The 16062-nt window shown below is 39.4% G+C and overlaps 5 protein-coding genes across 8 annotated transcripts; 3 read left to right on the top strand and 2 right to left on the bottom strand.

The window, feature by feature from the left end:
• The first annotated feature begins 373 nt into the window (after positions 1 to 373).
• On the top strand, positions 374 to 2425 carry LOC124414507. 3 transcript variants are annotated; one of them, XM_046895462.1, is made up of 6 exons: positions 374 to 631; positions 697 to 793; positions 920 to 1019; positions 1088 to 1275; positions 1384 to 1434; positions 1516 to 2425. In XM_046895462.1, the coding sequence occupies exons 2-6, from the start codon at positions 707 to 709 to the stop codon at positions 1597 to 1599; spliced, it is 510 nt and encodes a 169-aa protein (XP_046751418.1). In that variant the 5' UTR covers positions 374 to 631; positions 697 to 706; the 3' UTR covers positions 1600 to 2425. The 3 variants fall into 3 exon arrangements, with proteins under 3 accessions (XP_046751418.1, XP_046751417.1, XP_046751416.1); XM_046895461.1 differs by having other exon boundaries at positions 375 to 518; XM_046895460.1 differs by having other exon boundaries at positions 375 to 636.
• A 573-nt stretch (positions 2426 to 2998) lies between these two features.
• LOC124414536 (glycerol kinase-like) lies at positions 2999 to 6040 on the top strand. 2 transcript variants are annotated; one of them, XM_046895498.1, is made up of 10 exons: positions 2999 to 3230; positions 3491 to 3749; positions 3835 to 4052; positions 4160 to 4372; positions 4463 to 4573; positions 4665 to 4921; positions 5022 to 5227; positions 5345 to 5482; positions 5557 to 5634; positions 5720 to 6040. In XM_046895498.1, the coding sequence occupies exons 1-10, from the start codon at positions 3150 to 3152 to the stop codon at positions 5815 to 5817; spliced, it is 1659 nt and encodes a 552-aa protein (XP_046751454.1). In that variant the 5' UTR covers positions 2999 to 3149; the 3' UTR covers positions 5818 to 6040. The 2 variants fall into 2 exon arrangements, 1 of the variants encoding a protein (XP_046751454.1); XR_006930041.1 differs by lacking the exon at positions 5720 to 6040 and having other exon boundaries at positions 5341 to 5482.
• Positions 6041 to 6228: 188 nt separating this feature from the next.
• On the bottom strand, positions 6229 to 7967 carry LOC124414481 (testis-specific serine/threonine-protein kinase 4-like). Its single transcript, XM_046895428.1, has 6 exons — positions 7719 to 7967; positions 7437 to 7606; positions 7220 to 7369; positions 6867 to 7140; positions 6563 to 6742; positions 6229 to 6480 (listed from the first exon to the last, which is right to left on the bottom strand). Exons 1-6 carry the CDS (start codon positions 7965 to 7967, stop codon positions 6229 to 6231), a joined length of 1275 nt encoding a protein of 424 aa, XP_046751384.1.
• A 1010-nt stretch (positions 7968 to 8977) lies between these two features.
• LOC124414538 (RNA-binding protein 8A) lies at positions 8978 to 10174 on the top strand. Its single transcript, XM_046895500.1, has 4 exons — positions 8978 to 9119; positions 9284 to 9430; positions 9514 to 9775; positions 9875 to 10174. Exons 1-4 carry the CDS (start codon positions 9059 to 9061, stop codon positions 9903 to 9905), a joined length of 501 nt encoding a protein of 166 aa, XP_046751456.1. The 5' UTR covers positions 8978 to 9058; the 3' UTR covers positions 9906 to 10174.
• LOC124414537 (26S proteasome regulatory subunit 6A-B) lies at positions 10038 to 11985 on the bottom strand. The gene is made up of 3 exons (XM_046895499.1): positions 11790 to 11985; positions 10458 to 11591; positions 10038 to 10357 (listed from the first exon to the last, which is right to left on the bottom strand). The coding sequence occupies exons 1-3, from the start codon at positions 11829 to 11831 to the stop codon at positions 10247 to 10249; spliced, it is 1287 nt and encodes a 428-aa protein (XP_046751455.1). The 5' UTR covers positions 11832 to 11985; the 3' UTR covers positions 10038 to 10246.
• Between the last annotated feature and the right edge of the window lie 4077 nt (positions 11986 to 16062).

Below are 16062 nucleotides of genomic sequence, written 5' to 3'. Positions count from 1 at the left end.
GAAACGCGCTAAAGCAGATTATTGCGCCAGCAAATAATCCTTGGAAAAAGAATATCCGTGTCTAAATATGTCAAATACGAACAAACTATTAAAACCTAAACTCTCATTTGACAAAATCTGCTTCACAAAAATAATACGGCAAAGGTTCTTTGGCGCTAAAATTACCTTAATGAAATGCTTAAACGCATCTTTAGTCATTTTGTGCTCGCACTGGCACCACTGAACTATAATTTTCAACTGTTTGCATTGCGTGCATTTTCCCTAGGATCCCGCCTTTCCTATTGGCTGAAACTGGGGGAATTGCACTCAGTGCAGCCAATTAAAAACGCCATGAATATGCCCGTTAGAACCAAGGTTAAAACACGGTTCATCGTTTGACATGATGACGAGACGCCGTGACCACACCTTCTAGCGGGTGAAACAATCTCCGCCAACGACACTTGCTAGTGTCAACAGATAGCATTTTTGAAACGAACAATCGCGCGAAATATTGGAACGAGGGAATTAAACTACTAAAGGTAAAAGCCCCGAATCCCGCAGACTTCCTAATCGTGAAGCGAACAAACAACGCGACATTCTTGCTGTGCAACAGACGCGTCCCACTTATCAAAACAAACGGGAGTGTCTTTAGGTTAGGTAGAACATCTGCGTCGATCTATTTGGTCCAATTAACATGTCGTTTTTCAATTGTTTCAGACGTTGAAAAATGGTCCTTCTCAAGTCCTGCTGGTCGCCCTGCATATGGACGAACAGCGTCGAAACTGGCAGCAAAGCGATTGCCTATTACACATCTGTAAGCATAATTTGTTTACTTAACGCCCTTTCAGTCTACCTGAAACTTTAAACAGGATCAAAAGGTTCTAGGATTTGCAGTGCTGAATTTTTCTCTGATTCAAAGAAAGTTTTTATCTCCTTCCAGGCGCTGAGCATTGTTTTAATTACTTTGATATGCTATCAAATGAATGGCGGGGATTCGACGCAGTTGTACAATCCCTTGTTTGAGGCAGACGTTCGGTTATGTAAGTCTTTTGAGCTGGTAATAATTAATTTAGGACGTGATAATAAAATATCAATTTATATGTTTCAGCCATGCAGATATGGGGTACACTTTTCATACTATATTTTGTGGGCCTAATCGGGGCGTCCGTAGCGATGGTTCGTGGCATGCATCTGGGGATAAGAGGGATGATGATTCCGTGGCTGAGCATGTGGTTCATCATTTGTTTGTTCCAACTTATTTTTGGACTCTGGCTTCTCGGCGGCTATTACATCTATGTAATTAAATCATAATTCAGAATGTGCATTTTTGTAGTTCGAGAATTACGTTATTCGTCTGACTTGGTATTCTATGTGATTCGTAACGAAATTTTATACCTGTTTCAGCTTCAAGGAGTATTTGCAACGTTGTGTAACTGGTTGTGGATGTCGTATAACGTGAGTATTGAAAAAAAATCTATATGAATTTGGCCCTTTGACGAATATGTATTGGATTAAATTTTCCTTTGAAAATTTTAGATTTACTGCTGGCTCTGCGTCTACTCTGTATGGCAGATATTGACCGAGATGCAGTCGCCCAACATTGAGCTTTTGTGGCCGTGAATACGGTTTTCGTCCATTTGAAGAGTATTACAAGTAATAAATACAAACCTTACAAATTAGTTTTATAAAATCAACATACTTACGTCTGTTGATTTATGAGTAAGTGTACGGCGACACGGAAGCAAATGAGAAGACGGAACGATTTTTTATGGTGAGAAAAAAATTACCAGTTTTACATATATGAAATAATATTTCACATGCTGCTAAGAATGACTCTTTTTTATTCAAGACGATAACTTTTTGTAACATAATCAGTAATATTGGTACATTGCTTCCGTACCGCTTCGTAGGTTGTAGAAAAAATTTACACATAATGTTTTTACAGACCGAAGACTGAAATGGTTTGATACCTGATCAGCCACCCGTCCAAATTCGGTCCAAAAAATAGCTTTTAGCATATAATACTATATTTACTTTGTTGCGTAGAATGCCGTAGATAAGACAGAAAGGTAAGGAAGAATACTGAATCGATTCATACATATATAATATTTTTATTTACACGAAAAAGAATCTCTAGCTGCCTACATATTATATATATGATATATATTCATTACTTTTTAGGTATGTACTATCGTGTCTGATATTTTTGTACAAAACTAGACCGTATACACATTCCCTATATGAGACTAAATCCGTTTATAGTTATGGTGAAGTTGAATGTAAGGAATGTCGATGCATCGTTACGACTTTGACTTTGACTTTTGATAGACTTTAGACTCATGCATGAAAATGAACCGAAGTAACCTGCTATTAGGAGAAATAGAAAACTCAAAACATAGTGGAACCTTGACGAATGTACGATATGACAACATTTAAGTTATGTTATCATAGCCCACAGAATTGATACACGTATTTATAATAGCACATAAGTGCAGCCATAGCGATACAAATATCTCAGATATGATTAACAATAATTAATATTTCCATTTACTATGAAGAGATTTTTAATTGTCTCTGAAATTAATCGATCTTGAATAATGAATAGCAATGAAGTTCACTCGCAACCAAAATTATATCCGTCCATTTCGATGCATTGTTGCATACGTTAAGTAATAAAATTCATTAGAGTGCTCTCATTGCTATAAAATATTCACATTGTCTCTCATTACATACTCGTGCGTTTATAATTTTTATAAAGCACTTAGGTGTTGTTATCTACAGTACTCGAGATCTGGTCGAGAAATTAATATTTAACAAATAAAAATCGTTCAATTGTTTTTATCAAGTATAAAATTTGTGCGAATCGTACTTTTTCCCATCCACAAGACCACGTCTATGATCTCAGCAGCGGCTCAATGATGCTGGACACAACTCTTCTTTCAAATTTCGCGCCCATTTTGATTCTAGGGATTTTTAAGTTACTCCACACTTTTGTATGTGTATGAATGTATGTATGAATACTAGGCAGATACCAGACAGCTGACCCGTGACCGTATTGATCGTAAAAGCCGGTGACTTCATAGCAGAAGGCATAACCTGTTTTCATTGATAAGTATAAAAGATCTCTGCATGGTACTCTACAAGTAAACAATTGTTAAACAAGACCGCAAATGAATAAAAATGAGTCAATGAGCAGATACGGCCCACTAGTAGGTGCTATTGACGCAGGAACCGGCAGTTGTAGATTTTTGGTAAATGTTTCAATTGCTTTATACAATTTCATCGCAGAAATAAACTGTCGCTATGGTATTTCGAAATTGAGATTTGAACAAAAATTATTTGGATTTTATTATACTCCCGCGAGAATCGAATCATTTTCTCTTATCTCGATTAAATGTTACTCAAATTCCAATTTCGAACACCTTTTACTCGCCTGAAATACGCAGATCTGAGACCTGAACCGTTAGTTTTGAAACTAATTTACACATTTTAATGTAATTCCTTTCACTAGGTATTCGCGGCAGAGACTGCTGAGGTTTTGACCTATCATCAAGTATCCATATCGCAGTCTTACCCCAAAGAAGGATGGGTTGAGCAAGATCCGGTGGAGATAATTAAAGCGGTGAAAGAATGCTTAGATCAAACAGTTTCCAATTTACAACAGCTGACGATAGATCCTTCAGACATCGTTGCTATAGGTGTTACAAATCAAAGGGAGACTACAATCGTCTGGGACTCGCTAACTGGAGAACCATTGTATAACGCAATAGGTGAGTCTGGACTTTCACCAGTTGTGAACATCTTTTATATCACATACTTTCATTGAAGTTCTGTTTCGTTTCTTTTTATTTGCAGTATGGATGGACATGCGTACAACCAGGATCGTTGACGATATCCTTAAGAAAGTACGCTTTCAAAACAAAAATTACCTGAAACCTTTGTGCGGACTGCCGATCAGTCCATATTTCAGCGCACTTAAGTTAAAATGGCTTTTGCAAAATGTTACGAGGGTACAGGAAGTAGTCGCCGAAAAACGATGTATGTTTGGCACCGTTGATTCCTGGATTATTTGGGTTTGTGTGTTGTTTTATGAAAAGATTATTCTACTCGCATGTAATGTTTTGTTTATTCATCTCCACTGTTGTGGATCACACATTTAAAATGATTTTTTCCATTTCAGAACTTGACCGGAGGAATAAACGGCGGTGTGCACAGCACGGATGTTACCAACGCATCGAGAACAATGCTGATGAACATCGAGACTTTGAAATGGGACCCGGTGCTCTTGTCATTTTTTGATATTCCACAAGAAATCTTACCCCAAATACGTAGCTCCTCAGAAATTTATGGTCACATTCAAGAAGGATCGCTTAGAGGAGTTCCCATTTCAGGGGTAAAAAATTTCTCGTTATCAATCGCAACATTTCAATTCCCTTTTTTAATTGACCCAAGACTGAGACTATTACAGTAATTTTATGACTAGTGTTTGGGAGATCAGCAATCAGCATTGGTCGGACAAATGTGTCTGCAACAAGGGCAGGCTAAAAGCACTTACGGCACAGGCTGCTTCCTTCTTTACAACACAGGATCCGCAGTAAAAATATTTCCTTCTATTGAATTTTACTGATACTTATAGTGCTAAGCTCTGATTACCGGATATTAAGCACCTGTTTACCGTCTTTAAGATAATCGATTCGTCTCACGGATTGTTAACAACAGTTGCCTACCAATTTGGCCCTGATGCTCAGCCTGTATACGCACTAGAAGGATCAGTGGCGATAGCTGGGGCAGTGATACGATGGCTAAGGGATAACATGGGTATAATATCGGATGTGAATGAGTGCGAGTCGATAGTGCGCCAAGTTTACAACGATAATCGCATAACTTTTGTGCCAGCATTTGCTGGCCTCTATGCCCCCTACTGGAGAAAAGATGCTCGCAGGTAATAAGATCCTCCGTTTTTTGTTTGACATTGGACATTCATTCTTCCGAAGTAAAATGTTACAATCAATCGTCGTGTAATGGAACCATTAATTTTGTAGCGTGATATGCGGAATCACAGAGGACACAAACAGCGGGCACATAGTCAAGGCAGCTCTGCAAGCTGTGTGTTTTCAGACGAGAGACATTTTAGAGGCAATGAAAAAAGACACTGGTTTGGTACTGTCGAAACTCTTAGTTGATGGCGGTATGACGGCGAATAATCTACTCATGCAAATGCAGGCGGATATTTGCGGTATACCCGTGGGTAAGTTTCAGAGTAAAAAGAAGGAAAAAGAACGCGGTCAACAAAGGCAAAAAACAGTGTACAGAAGAGTAAAAGAAATATATACCAATTATATAAATTTAATCTTTCACAAGGAAGTCAGGCCATTGATGTGTGAAACAACTGCGTTGGGTGCTGCGATCGCTGCTGGTTGTGCAAGCGGAATACGAAAATGGGACGTTAAAATAGACGCGGCTGTTCCGAGTGATACTTTTCTGCCTTCCATCACGGAGGATGGTGAGACTGCAAATTTTTCAGCAATGATCATCCTTTACCTTACTCATATTTCAATTTCTCTCTTCATTTATCAGAGCGAGACGTTTTGTTTTCTCAATGGAGAATGGCTATAGACAGAAGTCTAGGTTGGGAGCCTTTATTGGATGAGGATGGTAAGTATATTTGATATGGTTATTCAAAATCGACATTGTGCAAACAACTCAAATTTTATTCTCCTTTTTCTTTCAATATGTTTAGAAGAGATGGAAAAAATTCATGCGATTACCGCACCGGCGATTTTCATCATGGGTGCGATGTTTTTACTCATTGTTGCCAAGTATAGGTCAGTCTTTTAACATATATCTTACGTAGGATATTAATTCCACTGATATATCTCGTTAGTAGCTATTTTGCGCAGTGTTGATGCCGTATCCATGATCAAATTACCTTCACAGTATGTGCATTTAGAATGTAGTTTAGGTATGTATAGGTATTTTATCGACTGTTTAATGTAAGAAAAATTCTAAGTTCATACAACGTTTGTTAAATATACCCGCGAAATAAAAATTCACACATTTTATAGACGATTGCGTCGTTCCTCGATCGATTTCGTTCAAATGTACGTAAAATTTAGTTGGTTTTCCGTTCTCGTTTTTTTTTTTTTTTCTTTTCTTACATCCATTTTACTATATTTTGTTCGCCGAACCTGACTCCCTTCGAATACCTTCCGGTTTTTAATCCCGAGGTTGTTTTTCGTTCGCTGTAGATTATTCGAGGCCCCGCTCTCGCATCTTCGATTTTCCCTTTTCATCTGTAGTCGCGGGGATGCTGTAGTTTGAAGAATTCGTCGCGGATTCGTGGTCGGAGATCGGAGTTTCCTCATCGGTTCTAGGATCCCTGATATTTCTTTGCTTCGCAGAGAGTATCTCCTTGGTCAAAAGTTTCGGTGGTGTGGCCACGCGTTGATTTCTTTCCGATGATATCTTCATCCCTTTTATCGAAGCGGTTGGCAAACTGTCCTACATAACGATGAATGAATATCCAATACGGCGTAACGGTGGAAAACATTTGGTAATAATAAAATTGGAATTGAATTTTTACCGACGAATTATCCACCGTCGATGTCTGCGCGACGGAAACCGAAGCTGCTAGCCAAGCGTCGTTTCTTATCATCGCAATACGAAGCCTCGAGCGTTGGGGCGCCAATATGCGAGTGATAAGAGCTCGGCATGCTGTAGAAATCTTCGGATCTTTCGGAAAGGTAACTTTGTTCTGAACTTGCTGGGATAAACGGGAAGAAATTTGATTTCATGCCGGTGAGAAAAATAGAAAAGATGCACGTCGGGAGGACGTGATTAGCATGAAATTCTTTTGAAATGTAATTTTCCATAGTGTACCTGGGTACCTTAACGAGTTGGGCGTAGTTTGTATCGTCGAACGGAAGTCTGCCGTAAACCATCGCGTACAATACTACACCCATAGACCAAATGTCCGATAATTGCGGCTGGTATGGTATCCCTTTCAAGATTTCTGGCGAGGCGTAGGCGTAGCTACCGCAGAAAGTTTCGCTCAGAGGGGCAATTCCGTTTTTCGGTTTCATGTGACCGCGAGCAAATCCAAAATCCGATAGTTTTATGTTGAAATCGTAGTCCATCAGCAAATTTTCACATTTTATATCCCTAGGGATTAGTCGATTGTAATAGTTTTGTCGTAATCGACGTGAAACTGTGCGAAATACCTGTCGCAGTTTTTTCATACCTGTGCACTACGCCCCGTTCATGGCAATAATCCACGGCGTCTATCAGTTGTCGAAACCAACGACGGCTGCGTGTCTCATCTATGTAAGAATCGCGACGTATGACGTCAAGCAGGCTTCCGTTATCGGCGAATTCCATAACGATGTAAACCCTGGTATGATTTAAGGGCTGAGCGTCAGTTGCATTTCGGGATTTATGAACAAAGTCACGACTCTTACCTGTGCGTCGTTTCGATTGCCTGCAGAAATCTAATTAAATTTGAGTGTTTCAATCCCTTGACGACTTCGATTTCTCTGGGTAGAAATTTTTTTAGATAATCCCCAGGTGCCTGAAACTTCGAAACTATCTTGATTGCGACTTGACAATCATGGCGCTCGGATTTAGCAACCTTTGCATAAGGAACATAGTGTGATTATCATGGGGTGGTAAATAATTTCATATTGTACGATGGGTACGAGATGGTAGAACCTGTTTGAATTTTAGTTTTTGAATTAACCTGCCTTTACAGTCGCGTACGAGCCAGCGCCGATCGTTTTTCCCAAAGCGTAACCATGTGTTTCTAGAACGGTCAATTTGCGATCAGTTTTTTCACTGTCCTTTGCGTTAGCTGTACCTATTCCAGCATTGGCTAGGCTCGATTTTGGTTCCACTATTGGTACCGCGGCCATTATAAAGCCGATCTCAAGTGTCGTCTGCGGAAAAAGGAGTAGTTTTTTATACGAAGAACTTTCAGTAATGTCAGTTCTCATTTGGGTAATGGGCAGATATGTAAATTCTTACATTTTAAAATCTTGAGTAACGACATTATAACTCGGCGGAAATCGCTCCGTAAGCCAGACCTCCAAAAATCCTATCGATAGATTATTCAAATCAGAATGACACGTCGACTGAATTTATTTTAGCATCTTGAGATCGATGAAAAATTTTTTACCAGCTTTTAAATCAAACAAGAAACGTCAACTGAAGGATCGATTCGTCGACGACATCTGAACTCGTTAATATCGAATACCTTCAGAGTGAAAATCAACTGACAAATGATAACGGCGTAGGTATATTTCACTCGCTCAAAAATATTGAACCCTTTTCGCTGCCAAATTGCACTATGAATTTGCAGCTAACATTGGTACATTTTCAACTATTGACGCTAACACGCAGGCCAAAACTTGATGCAGGTTTGTTTTCGTTTTCGAGTTAGCGATCACGCCTTTTACATTGATTTGATATTTACTGTACCATAATGAAAATATGTGATGAAAATTCTGTTGTTTTCTGTTCATTTTTCTCTATTCTCCGGTTCATCGATAATTTATGTCAAGTTAGATGACGCACTTTTTGCGCGCGGACTTGATTCTTTGTAAATCCACACGGCTCTGCAGCAAGGTGGAAAATTCGGGTGCGTTCCGAAACTAGCTCCCGTACTGTCCAACATTTTTTATCTCTTTTGCGCTGCCGAGTTCGTGAGTAGCTCTGCCTCTGTTCTAGGGAGTTTTTAGCACTTCGGAACGCACTCATAATTGCACAAAAGAATACAGAGAGTGGTTGGAATTATTATTTTTGTACTGCATTACTGATTATGTTTAATCAATTTATGTGACATGAGTAATTTGAGACCCCAAGAATTCCGTTTGCCGCCATTAAAATCAAAAACTTGAGTTACGTGGTGATAAAATGGCGGTTTCGTAATTAACCGGCCAGTTGCCGTTCTGGGTTACTGATTGTCAATGCTGTGTTTACCGGTTCACCCCAAGTGAAGGTTTACCCAAATGTCCGCATCTCTTGCGCGAAACGGTGATTTGCGCGCATTGTGAGTTTCCTCGTAAATAAATAAAGCTACTGAAAAATGGCAGACGTTTTAGACATTGACAATGCAGAAGAATTTGAGGTCGACGACGAAGGAGATCGTAAGTAATATTCAGTCCATTTTTCATTCCTGATGGGTATTTGAAAATTATAACCTCCAAATGATGGACGGATCAATACGTCACTTGGCATATCCCACCTTCTAAAATAACATCAAACCTTGTCTGCACCCTTTCGGGATATCCATCGTGAATCTTTATCGCAGAGGGCATCGCTCGGTTGAAGGAGAAAGCGAAGAAGAGGAAAGGTAGAGGACACGGCGCAGAGCTTGTCTCCACCAGAGACGATGTTGGTCATTACGAGTCCATGAACGTTGTCGAGGACGAGGACGATCAGCCGGGGCCACAGAGATGTAAAGCGTTGTTTATTTTTACTCTTTGTGACGTCCTCTTGTTGAAATATAAAATGTCATTTACCTGACGCGCGTGTTTTCAGCTGTCGAGGGATGGATACTCTTTATAAACTCTGTTCATGAAGAAGCTCAGGAGGACGATATACAGGACAAGTTCTCAGAGTTTGGTCAAATAAAAAATCTACATTTGAATCTGGATCGAAGAACTGGATTTCTCAAGGGGTATGCTTTGGTTGAGTACGAGACATTTAAGGAGGCTCAAGCAGCCAAAGATGCTCTAAACGGTGCCGAAATATTGGGTCAGCCGATCACTGTCGATTGGTGTTTCGTCAAAGGACCAAAAAAGTGAGAAACGGAAATTGGATACATATGTTGTCCCTAATCTGTTGACAAGGTAATGTCAAAATGCATGATCCACATTTACATTTGTCAAATTAATTTCAGGATCAAGAAGAGGAGTCACAGAAGGCGATAAACTGCAAGAGTTTTTCTACTTTCAATTAATAATAAAGCACGATAATTTTGTTTCATTACCTTTTATCAACTAAGGTGAATAATTTTGTATTTTAGCTGATATTATAAAATAAAAATAAAAATTCGACACCCGTAAATACATAAACAGTTTTATTCAGCAAGTTGTAATACACTTTTTTTGTATCGAATGCGGAATTATTTGTGAGTTTTTACAATCTGTTAAAAATCGTTAAGAAAAAAATTGTTGGCCTCACAAATGGCTCATGAGCCACGGTTTTTTTTACCACCAAATGATCGATAAAAAAGAGAAAATATGATCGACGCACGCCAAATTTGAGATATCTATGAATAGTAGTTAAGGTTCGCCTTCTTTTTGGCCTGCACTTCCATGATAGCTTCCATCAAATCTTCGTGTGTAACCGCAGTTGCATTGCGTCTGAGAGCGATCATACCCTGTAAATAACACAATAGGTATAATAAATCATGAGTGAATACACAGTAGAGAAATAAGCAATTTGCAACAGAGTGTAAAATAGTTAAAACGAAAACCTACTGCTTCAACGCAGACAGCCTTGCACTGAGCCCCGTTAAAGTCGTCAGTAGACCTGGAAAGTTCTTCGAAATTAACGTCTGGTGACATGTTCATTTTCCGCGAATGTATCTGCATGATTCGAGCTCTAGCCTCTTCGTTGGGGTGGGGAAATTCGATTTTTCTATCTAGACGCCCGGATCTAAGTAACGCGGGATCAAGTATATCAACCCTGTTAGTCGCAGCAATAACTTTAATATCAGCATTGGAGCTGAAACCATCCAATTGATTAAGGAGCTCCAGCATAGTTCTCTGGACTTCCCTATCCCCAGCTTTTTCGGAGTCGAATCTTTTCGTGCCAATGGCGTCAAGTTCGTCGATGAATATAATCGCTGGTGCCTTCTCTTTGGCCAGTGAAAATGCGTCTCGTACAAGCTTCGCACCGTCCCCAATGAACATCTGAACTAGCTGCGGTCCAGCCAGTTTAAGAAAGGTGGATTTGGTCTGTGCGGCGCAGGCTCGAGCCAGAAGCGTCTTTCCTGTTCCAGGTGGCCCGTAGAGAAGCACTCCTTTGGGCGGCTGGATTCCCAGGTTTTCAAACTTCTCTTTGTGAGTCATGGGCAGAACAACGGCTTCTATAAGCTCCTGGATCTGCTTGTCGAGTCCTCCGATGTCAGAGTATTGTTCGGTTGGCCGTTCGTCAACCTCCATCGCTTTTACTCTGGCGTCGTACTCGGCAGGCAGAGTTTCCAGGACGAGGTAGCTATCTTTGTTAACGCCGACCAGGTCACCGGGTTTGAGTGACTCAGCGTCGACCAGTCCTATCACAGGCAGAAAGTATGTTTGACGAGTTGAAGTTTTTATCACCGCGCATTTCCCCTTCCTCTGCGCATCTAGGTCTACAACTGCTCCGTCCTCTTCGCCCATGTCCTGGGGGTCCACGTCCAGTAATTCTATGACGTTTGACACAAGGTACGGCAGTGTTTTGTTCACTTTTATCTTCTCCGTGTTCTCCTTTATCTTTTCGTTCTGCGCTTGGAGCTCGTGCGATATTCTCATCACGTCGCTCTTCATTATTTTTATTTCATTGTCCAGGAGACGGGAACGAGACACTATCTCGTCCGTCGACATACGCAGAACATCTTCGCCCAGCGTTTCCTTTGTGAGAATAAGAGTGATATTAGATTTGGTATTGATATTCGGTTACAGGAGTCATTTGCAGCTCTGAGACGTCGAGAATTTAACGAAAATTAAATAAGTACTAGATTCTCGGTTTCTAAGGGTAAACCGAGCCGGAATTGTCGTGTCATTCGGGTCAACATAACCCTTAAAATTTTTCATTTCGAGTCGACTCACCTCTCCATCCTCCCAGATAGATTTATCCTCCAAAGTAGCCATTTGGATTCTCAACTTGATCCTCGATTCGACGCTGTTCTTTCACACGAGGAATAATCGTTTCCTAGTTTAACTAACGCCGTGGACATGCGATAGTTTGTTACGATTTTGTCAATTATTTTCGATGATTATCGCCGACGTAGAGTGACGTTCCAGGAACTAATTCGATCCAGCATCTACATAGAGGGTTACCTCGTGGTAAAAACAACGCTCGAACACGTAATAAACTTACGAGTTTATAAACTGCGCAGTCGGGCGGAAAACGTGTTCCGCTGTAGAAGGAGACAGATTCACGCATGCGCGTTTGGAATCCATCTAGATAGATTTACGGCGTCATTCAGTTTCGAGCAGCCGAAGTAAAGACACCGCGTTTGCCGACGGTTGAGAATTTAGATTCTTAGAGCGCGTTGTTCAGACTTTTTTCTCTCAGTGTACTTCCACGAAATTCATCAGTGAAAAATGCAGGGAAAGCGGTGTGTGATTCATAAAAAAAAAAAGAGTTTTGGAAATGAAAACTGGCCGCAGATATGCAAGGTGAGTTTTATACAGACAATATCAAAGGCGTGCTTTCTTTTGTTTTACGACTTTGAAAATCCGCTACAATTCGATGTAGAAAACAATTGAAATCGGGAGGTCGAATGACTGATCAAACGATTATACTGAAGTTAGTAACTTTATCGGATCGATTTATGCTGAGGAAAAATTGTTGATTTGCGAATTTGGAATTGTTGGAATTCAGTCAATCGTAATAACACAAGACGTAAGCTTATATTCTGGAATATCAGTTCTTTTAAAGTCATTGCGAAAATTAGGGAACAGTTATTTTCTCTCCGACGTTCTGTTACGATAATGTTAATAACTTCAACCTCGTGTAAAACGGAATTTGCGAATTAACGTGAGCTTAGTTTGAGTCTGCGTCTCAGATTTTGAAACGCAGTTCGCGTCTTTCACAAACATACGCGTCTGTAAAATGGAATTTTGACGCATTTATTACCGCATGATTCGCTTTATCGTGGCGTTTTTCTAGCATTCGAAGAAATTCATTGGAACGTTGGCTGCAAAGAGTTTGGGTCGGTCGAGCTCAAGGGTAAAATGTGTTTACGCGTTGTGTTGATGCTGTTCGAAAACAAAAGTAGATTCTTGTTTAGCTAGTGTTGCAAGTATTTTTCGGGCTTTGTTATCAGCGATGCGATCTTCTTAGGAGGGGGTCGATGCTGTAATCCTTTGTTTTGTTGTATTGTATTATGTTAACATACATCAAAAGCTCTTCTTCGAATTCACATAATTTTATTGACCTTTCCAATGAATTGGGTCTTGTTTTAAAATTGTGCTATACGTCTAAAAATTACGAAGCGATCGTAGATCACAAAAGGGTCTGTGAATCTTTGATGATTATTTATTCCGCGTTTTAAACTTTTTAGAAATTGTAAGTCTCGAATATACTGCGTACATTAATTTTCAAGTTGAATTACTAACGAAGTATTATGGTGTCTTTTTGATTACAGAAATAAACTGAAACAACGGTGATTGATGTTCATGATTACCTGGATTGAGAGACTCTGCCAATGATTGGAAAACGTCATGCTGTAGCTGCAGAATAGATCAATTTATCGTTAAGAATAACAGGTATGAAAGAAAATATTGAAGATAAGTTTTTTAAAGTTGTCACAATAAAACATACTAAAATTATGTATGCAATAAATACTACGTATACGGATTACGAAAATGAAATATTAACGAAACCTTGTGGTCTTTCGTTTAATTACAGAAATAAACAGCAGCAAGATTGAACGAAGTCAGTGAATATCTGAGTAAAGTGATCCTAGCAACTAATCGTGGAAAAAAGAATACAAAAGCTGAACAGGTGAAAATTTTATGGAAGAAGAGAAAAAGGTACATGTTTCAAATCATTCTTGATTATGACATAACGCTGGTTTCACTTGAAAAAATTTATCTTTTAAGTGAAATTTATTGCTATGTAGTCATTAATTATATTTTATGAAGACGATTGCGAATTTTTAATGGTTTTTGGATTTATTTGACAAACGGAATACTAATAGAATGTTATCTCCTATCTGATTACAGGGACAGACTACATGGCAGTAATATTGACGTCATTTGTGAAAAGTGAACCAGCCATTAGAGTGAATAAAACTAAAAGGTTCGAATTAATATGATTTTTAATTATAACGTGGCTTTTGATTGTGAATGATTTTAGCTGTTCACTGAATTTGTGCCTTCATTCGATACTTTAAACTATTTTACTAGCCTTATTTCATAAATTCCTGCAAGTTAATTATTTGAAATAATATGAAAAAAAATTCAGTTTGACACGAACAGCTCACAGCGACTGAAATCTAATCCAAATAAATTATTTAAGTAATGTTTTGTTATATTCTTATTGCAGTGTAATAAGTGCGTCGCTTCACCATTCAACCTGAGGTGCTACGAGAACTACTACATGTCAAGTGTGGAGCAACCCGAAGGAGGTAAGACTACTCATTTTGAAAATTGTCTCATGATTTAAGGGTGTGAAACTAAAACGTTTGAAACGTAATTTTTGTTCTTGCATCGTAAGATGCGGTAAATAAATATGGAAGTAAACAGCAGTCATAATTAATTTGAAATCTGAATATCCAACTTTTCTAAATTAATTCGAGTGTCCTTTTTTGTTTTTTACAGATCGAAGCGGAGACTTCCGAGTAACTTCTCCATTACTTGGCAACGCTGGTGAGTTTGCACGTCTTAGGTTACGGGTATTTCCCTGGTATTCCTCTGTCACGTGGCGTGGCGGTAAAAATTGTTGAACAAATCTTCGATTTCTTAGCTGCATGGATAGGCTCATTCGCAATCTCAACGGTGCTTGACTTTCAGTAGATTCATTTCTTGTTTTTCATCGGAATTGTCCTATTTTACCACAGTTACTCAAAGTTAGAAATTTTGCACGTTGATGAAAGTGGAATGAGCATCGCGACAGGTTACCATCACTTACTCAACATTCGCGAAAATAGATTGTGTTTAGCTACAAATTATATAATTACAATGATGTCGTTTAAGTGGTGGATAAACCTGAGGTTCAAACATATTCCAACGATTGTTTAATCGATAAAGTTTCAAAGTCTGGCATAACGTAACGTAATCAATTTGCATAATATATCTTGAATCATTTTCAATTTTTTAATGCCCAGCAATTATCAAACAACTACAGGCTTAGCTCGCTTAGAAAAATGCTGATAAGCATACAGGATGTTTTTAATCCATTTTACAAAATTTTGATGTACCGATAGTCCGCCAGTAATCACTAAAACAATACTCTCGCTGACTATGGTACAAAAATATTTTGCTCCCCACAGGTAATCAATGAAAAAGTAAGTCACAGTGACCACGGCGCAAATGAGGAAGAATGATGTGTGTTGGAAAGAATGGAAAATCGTTTAGAGCGAATATAGGTAATCGGGTAGGTAGGTGGTCGTTGTGGGATCCGTCGCGGGGTTTGATGCGGATGTGCGTGTGAATCTCTTTTCAACATTTCCGTTGGGTGGTTCCGTTGGGAATCAGGCGAGGGTAGGAAGGTCGCGATAGACCGCGATGTTATTAACTTATGTAATCCACAGCGTCAAATGATCACAGTGATTTTCATCTAGAAACACGTGAAAGACTCGTGAATATATAAGAGTCTCCGAACTATTAGTAAGCTTTCAAATTTTAACAAGCTTCAATTTTCCCATTTCTTGTCACTTTGCTATATCATTTTCCACTCGTTATTGGATTTGATTATTTAGTCATTATCTATCATTATTTCATTGAATTGATCTCTGTGATCGTCTGAATGGGCAAAACGCATCTCTGGACCATCTATCGCGTTCCGTGGTACGCTAGATGGGAGAGATGCTGAGCTCGAAGACTTCGCGTCGAAGAGGACCGCCGACCGTCACGCCACACAATAATGCATGCCTTCCAACCTCCCTCCCGGACTTGACTCGCATCTTGGAACAACAATTCGCATCGCAATGTGTCGGATTCGAAAAGACGCAGATGCGAATTGGTTTTCTACAGAATTTTGCGACAAGTCCTAGACATTTAAGATTTTTTCACGGATTAATCAGCCGCGCCATTTTGCGCGTAGATTAATCACCGGAATCAGACGCGCCTTTTGCGCGATGATTGATAAGCAGGGTGGTGACTGACCGGGAAAACCGCGGATAGTCGGGAAATTTTTTTCTACCGGGATAAG

Source organism: Diprion similis, chromosome 14 (assembly GCF_021155765.1).
Source record: "Diprion similis isolate iyDipSimi1 chromosome 14, iyDipSimi1.1, whole genome shotgun sequence".
NCBI lineage: Eukaryota > Metazoa > Arthropoda > Insecta > Hymenoptera > Diprionidae > Diprion > Diprion similis.
This window is presented reverse-complemented; position numbering and strand designations above follow the sequence as displayed.

Bases quoted from the DNA above. Each gene is read 5' to 3' on its own strand.
- LOC124414507 (XM_046895462.1), top strand. From the start codon at position 707: ATGGTCCTTCTCAAGTCCTGCTGGTCGCCCTGCATATGGACGAACAGC. The intron at 1,276-1,383 runs GTAATTAAATCA...TACCTGTTTCAG, and splicing joins TCGGCGGCTATTACATCTAT to CTTCAAGGAGTATTTGCAAC. The intron at 1,435-1,515 runs GTGAGTATTGAA...TGAAAATTTTAG, and splicing joins GGTTGTGGATGTCGTATAAC to ATTTACTGCTGGCTCTGCGT.
- LOC124414536 (XM_046895498.1), top strand. From the start codon at position 3,150: ATGAATAAAAATGAGTCAATGAGCAGATACGGCCCACTAGTAGGTGCT. The intron at 3,750-3,834 runs GTGAGTCTGGAC...TTTTATTTGCAG, and splicing joins ACCATTGTATAACGCAATAG to TATGGATGGACATGCGTACA. The intron at 4,922-5,021 runs GTAATAAGATCC...TTAATTTTGTAG, and splicing joins TGGAGAAAAGATGCTCGCAG to CGTGATATGCGGAATCACAG.
- LOC124414481 (XM_046895428.1), bottom strand. From the start codon at position 7,967: ATGAGAACTGACATTACTGAAAGTTCTTCGTATAAAAAACTACTCCTT. The intron at 7,370-7,436 runs GTAAGAGTCGTG...AAATCATACCAG, and splicing joins GCAATCGAAACGACGCACAG to GGTTTACATCGTTATGGAAT. The intron at 6,743-6,866 runs GTACCCAGGTAC...CGTTTATCCCAG, and splicing joins ACTACGCCCAACTCGTTAAG to CAAGTTCAGAACAAAGTTAC.
- LOC124414538 (XM_046895500.1), top strand. From the start codon at position 9,059: ATGGCAGACGTTTTAGACATTGACAATGCAGAAGAATTTGAGGTCGAC. The intron at 9,120-9,283 runs GTAAGTAATATT...TCTTTATCGCAG, and splicing joins GGTCGACGACGAAGGAGATC to AGGGCATCGCTCGGTTGAAG. The intron at 9,776-9,874 runs GTGAGAAACGGA...AATTAATTTCAG, and splicing joins TTCGTCAAAGGACCAAAAAA to GATCAAGAAGAGGAGTCACA.
- LOC124414537 (XM_046895499.1), bottom strand. From the start codon at position 11,831: ATGGCTACTTTGGAGGATAAATCTATCTGGGAGGATGGAGAG. The intron at 11,592-11,789 runs GTGAGTCGACTC...ATTCTCACAAAG, and splicing joins CTATCTGGGAGGATGGAGAG to GAAACGCTGGGCGAAGATGT. The intron at 10,358-10,457 runs GTAGGTTTTCGT...TGTTATTTACAG, and splicing joins AGGCTGTCTGCGTTGAAGCA to GGTATGATCGCTCTCAGACG.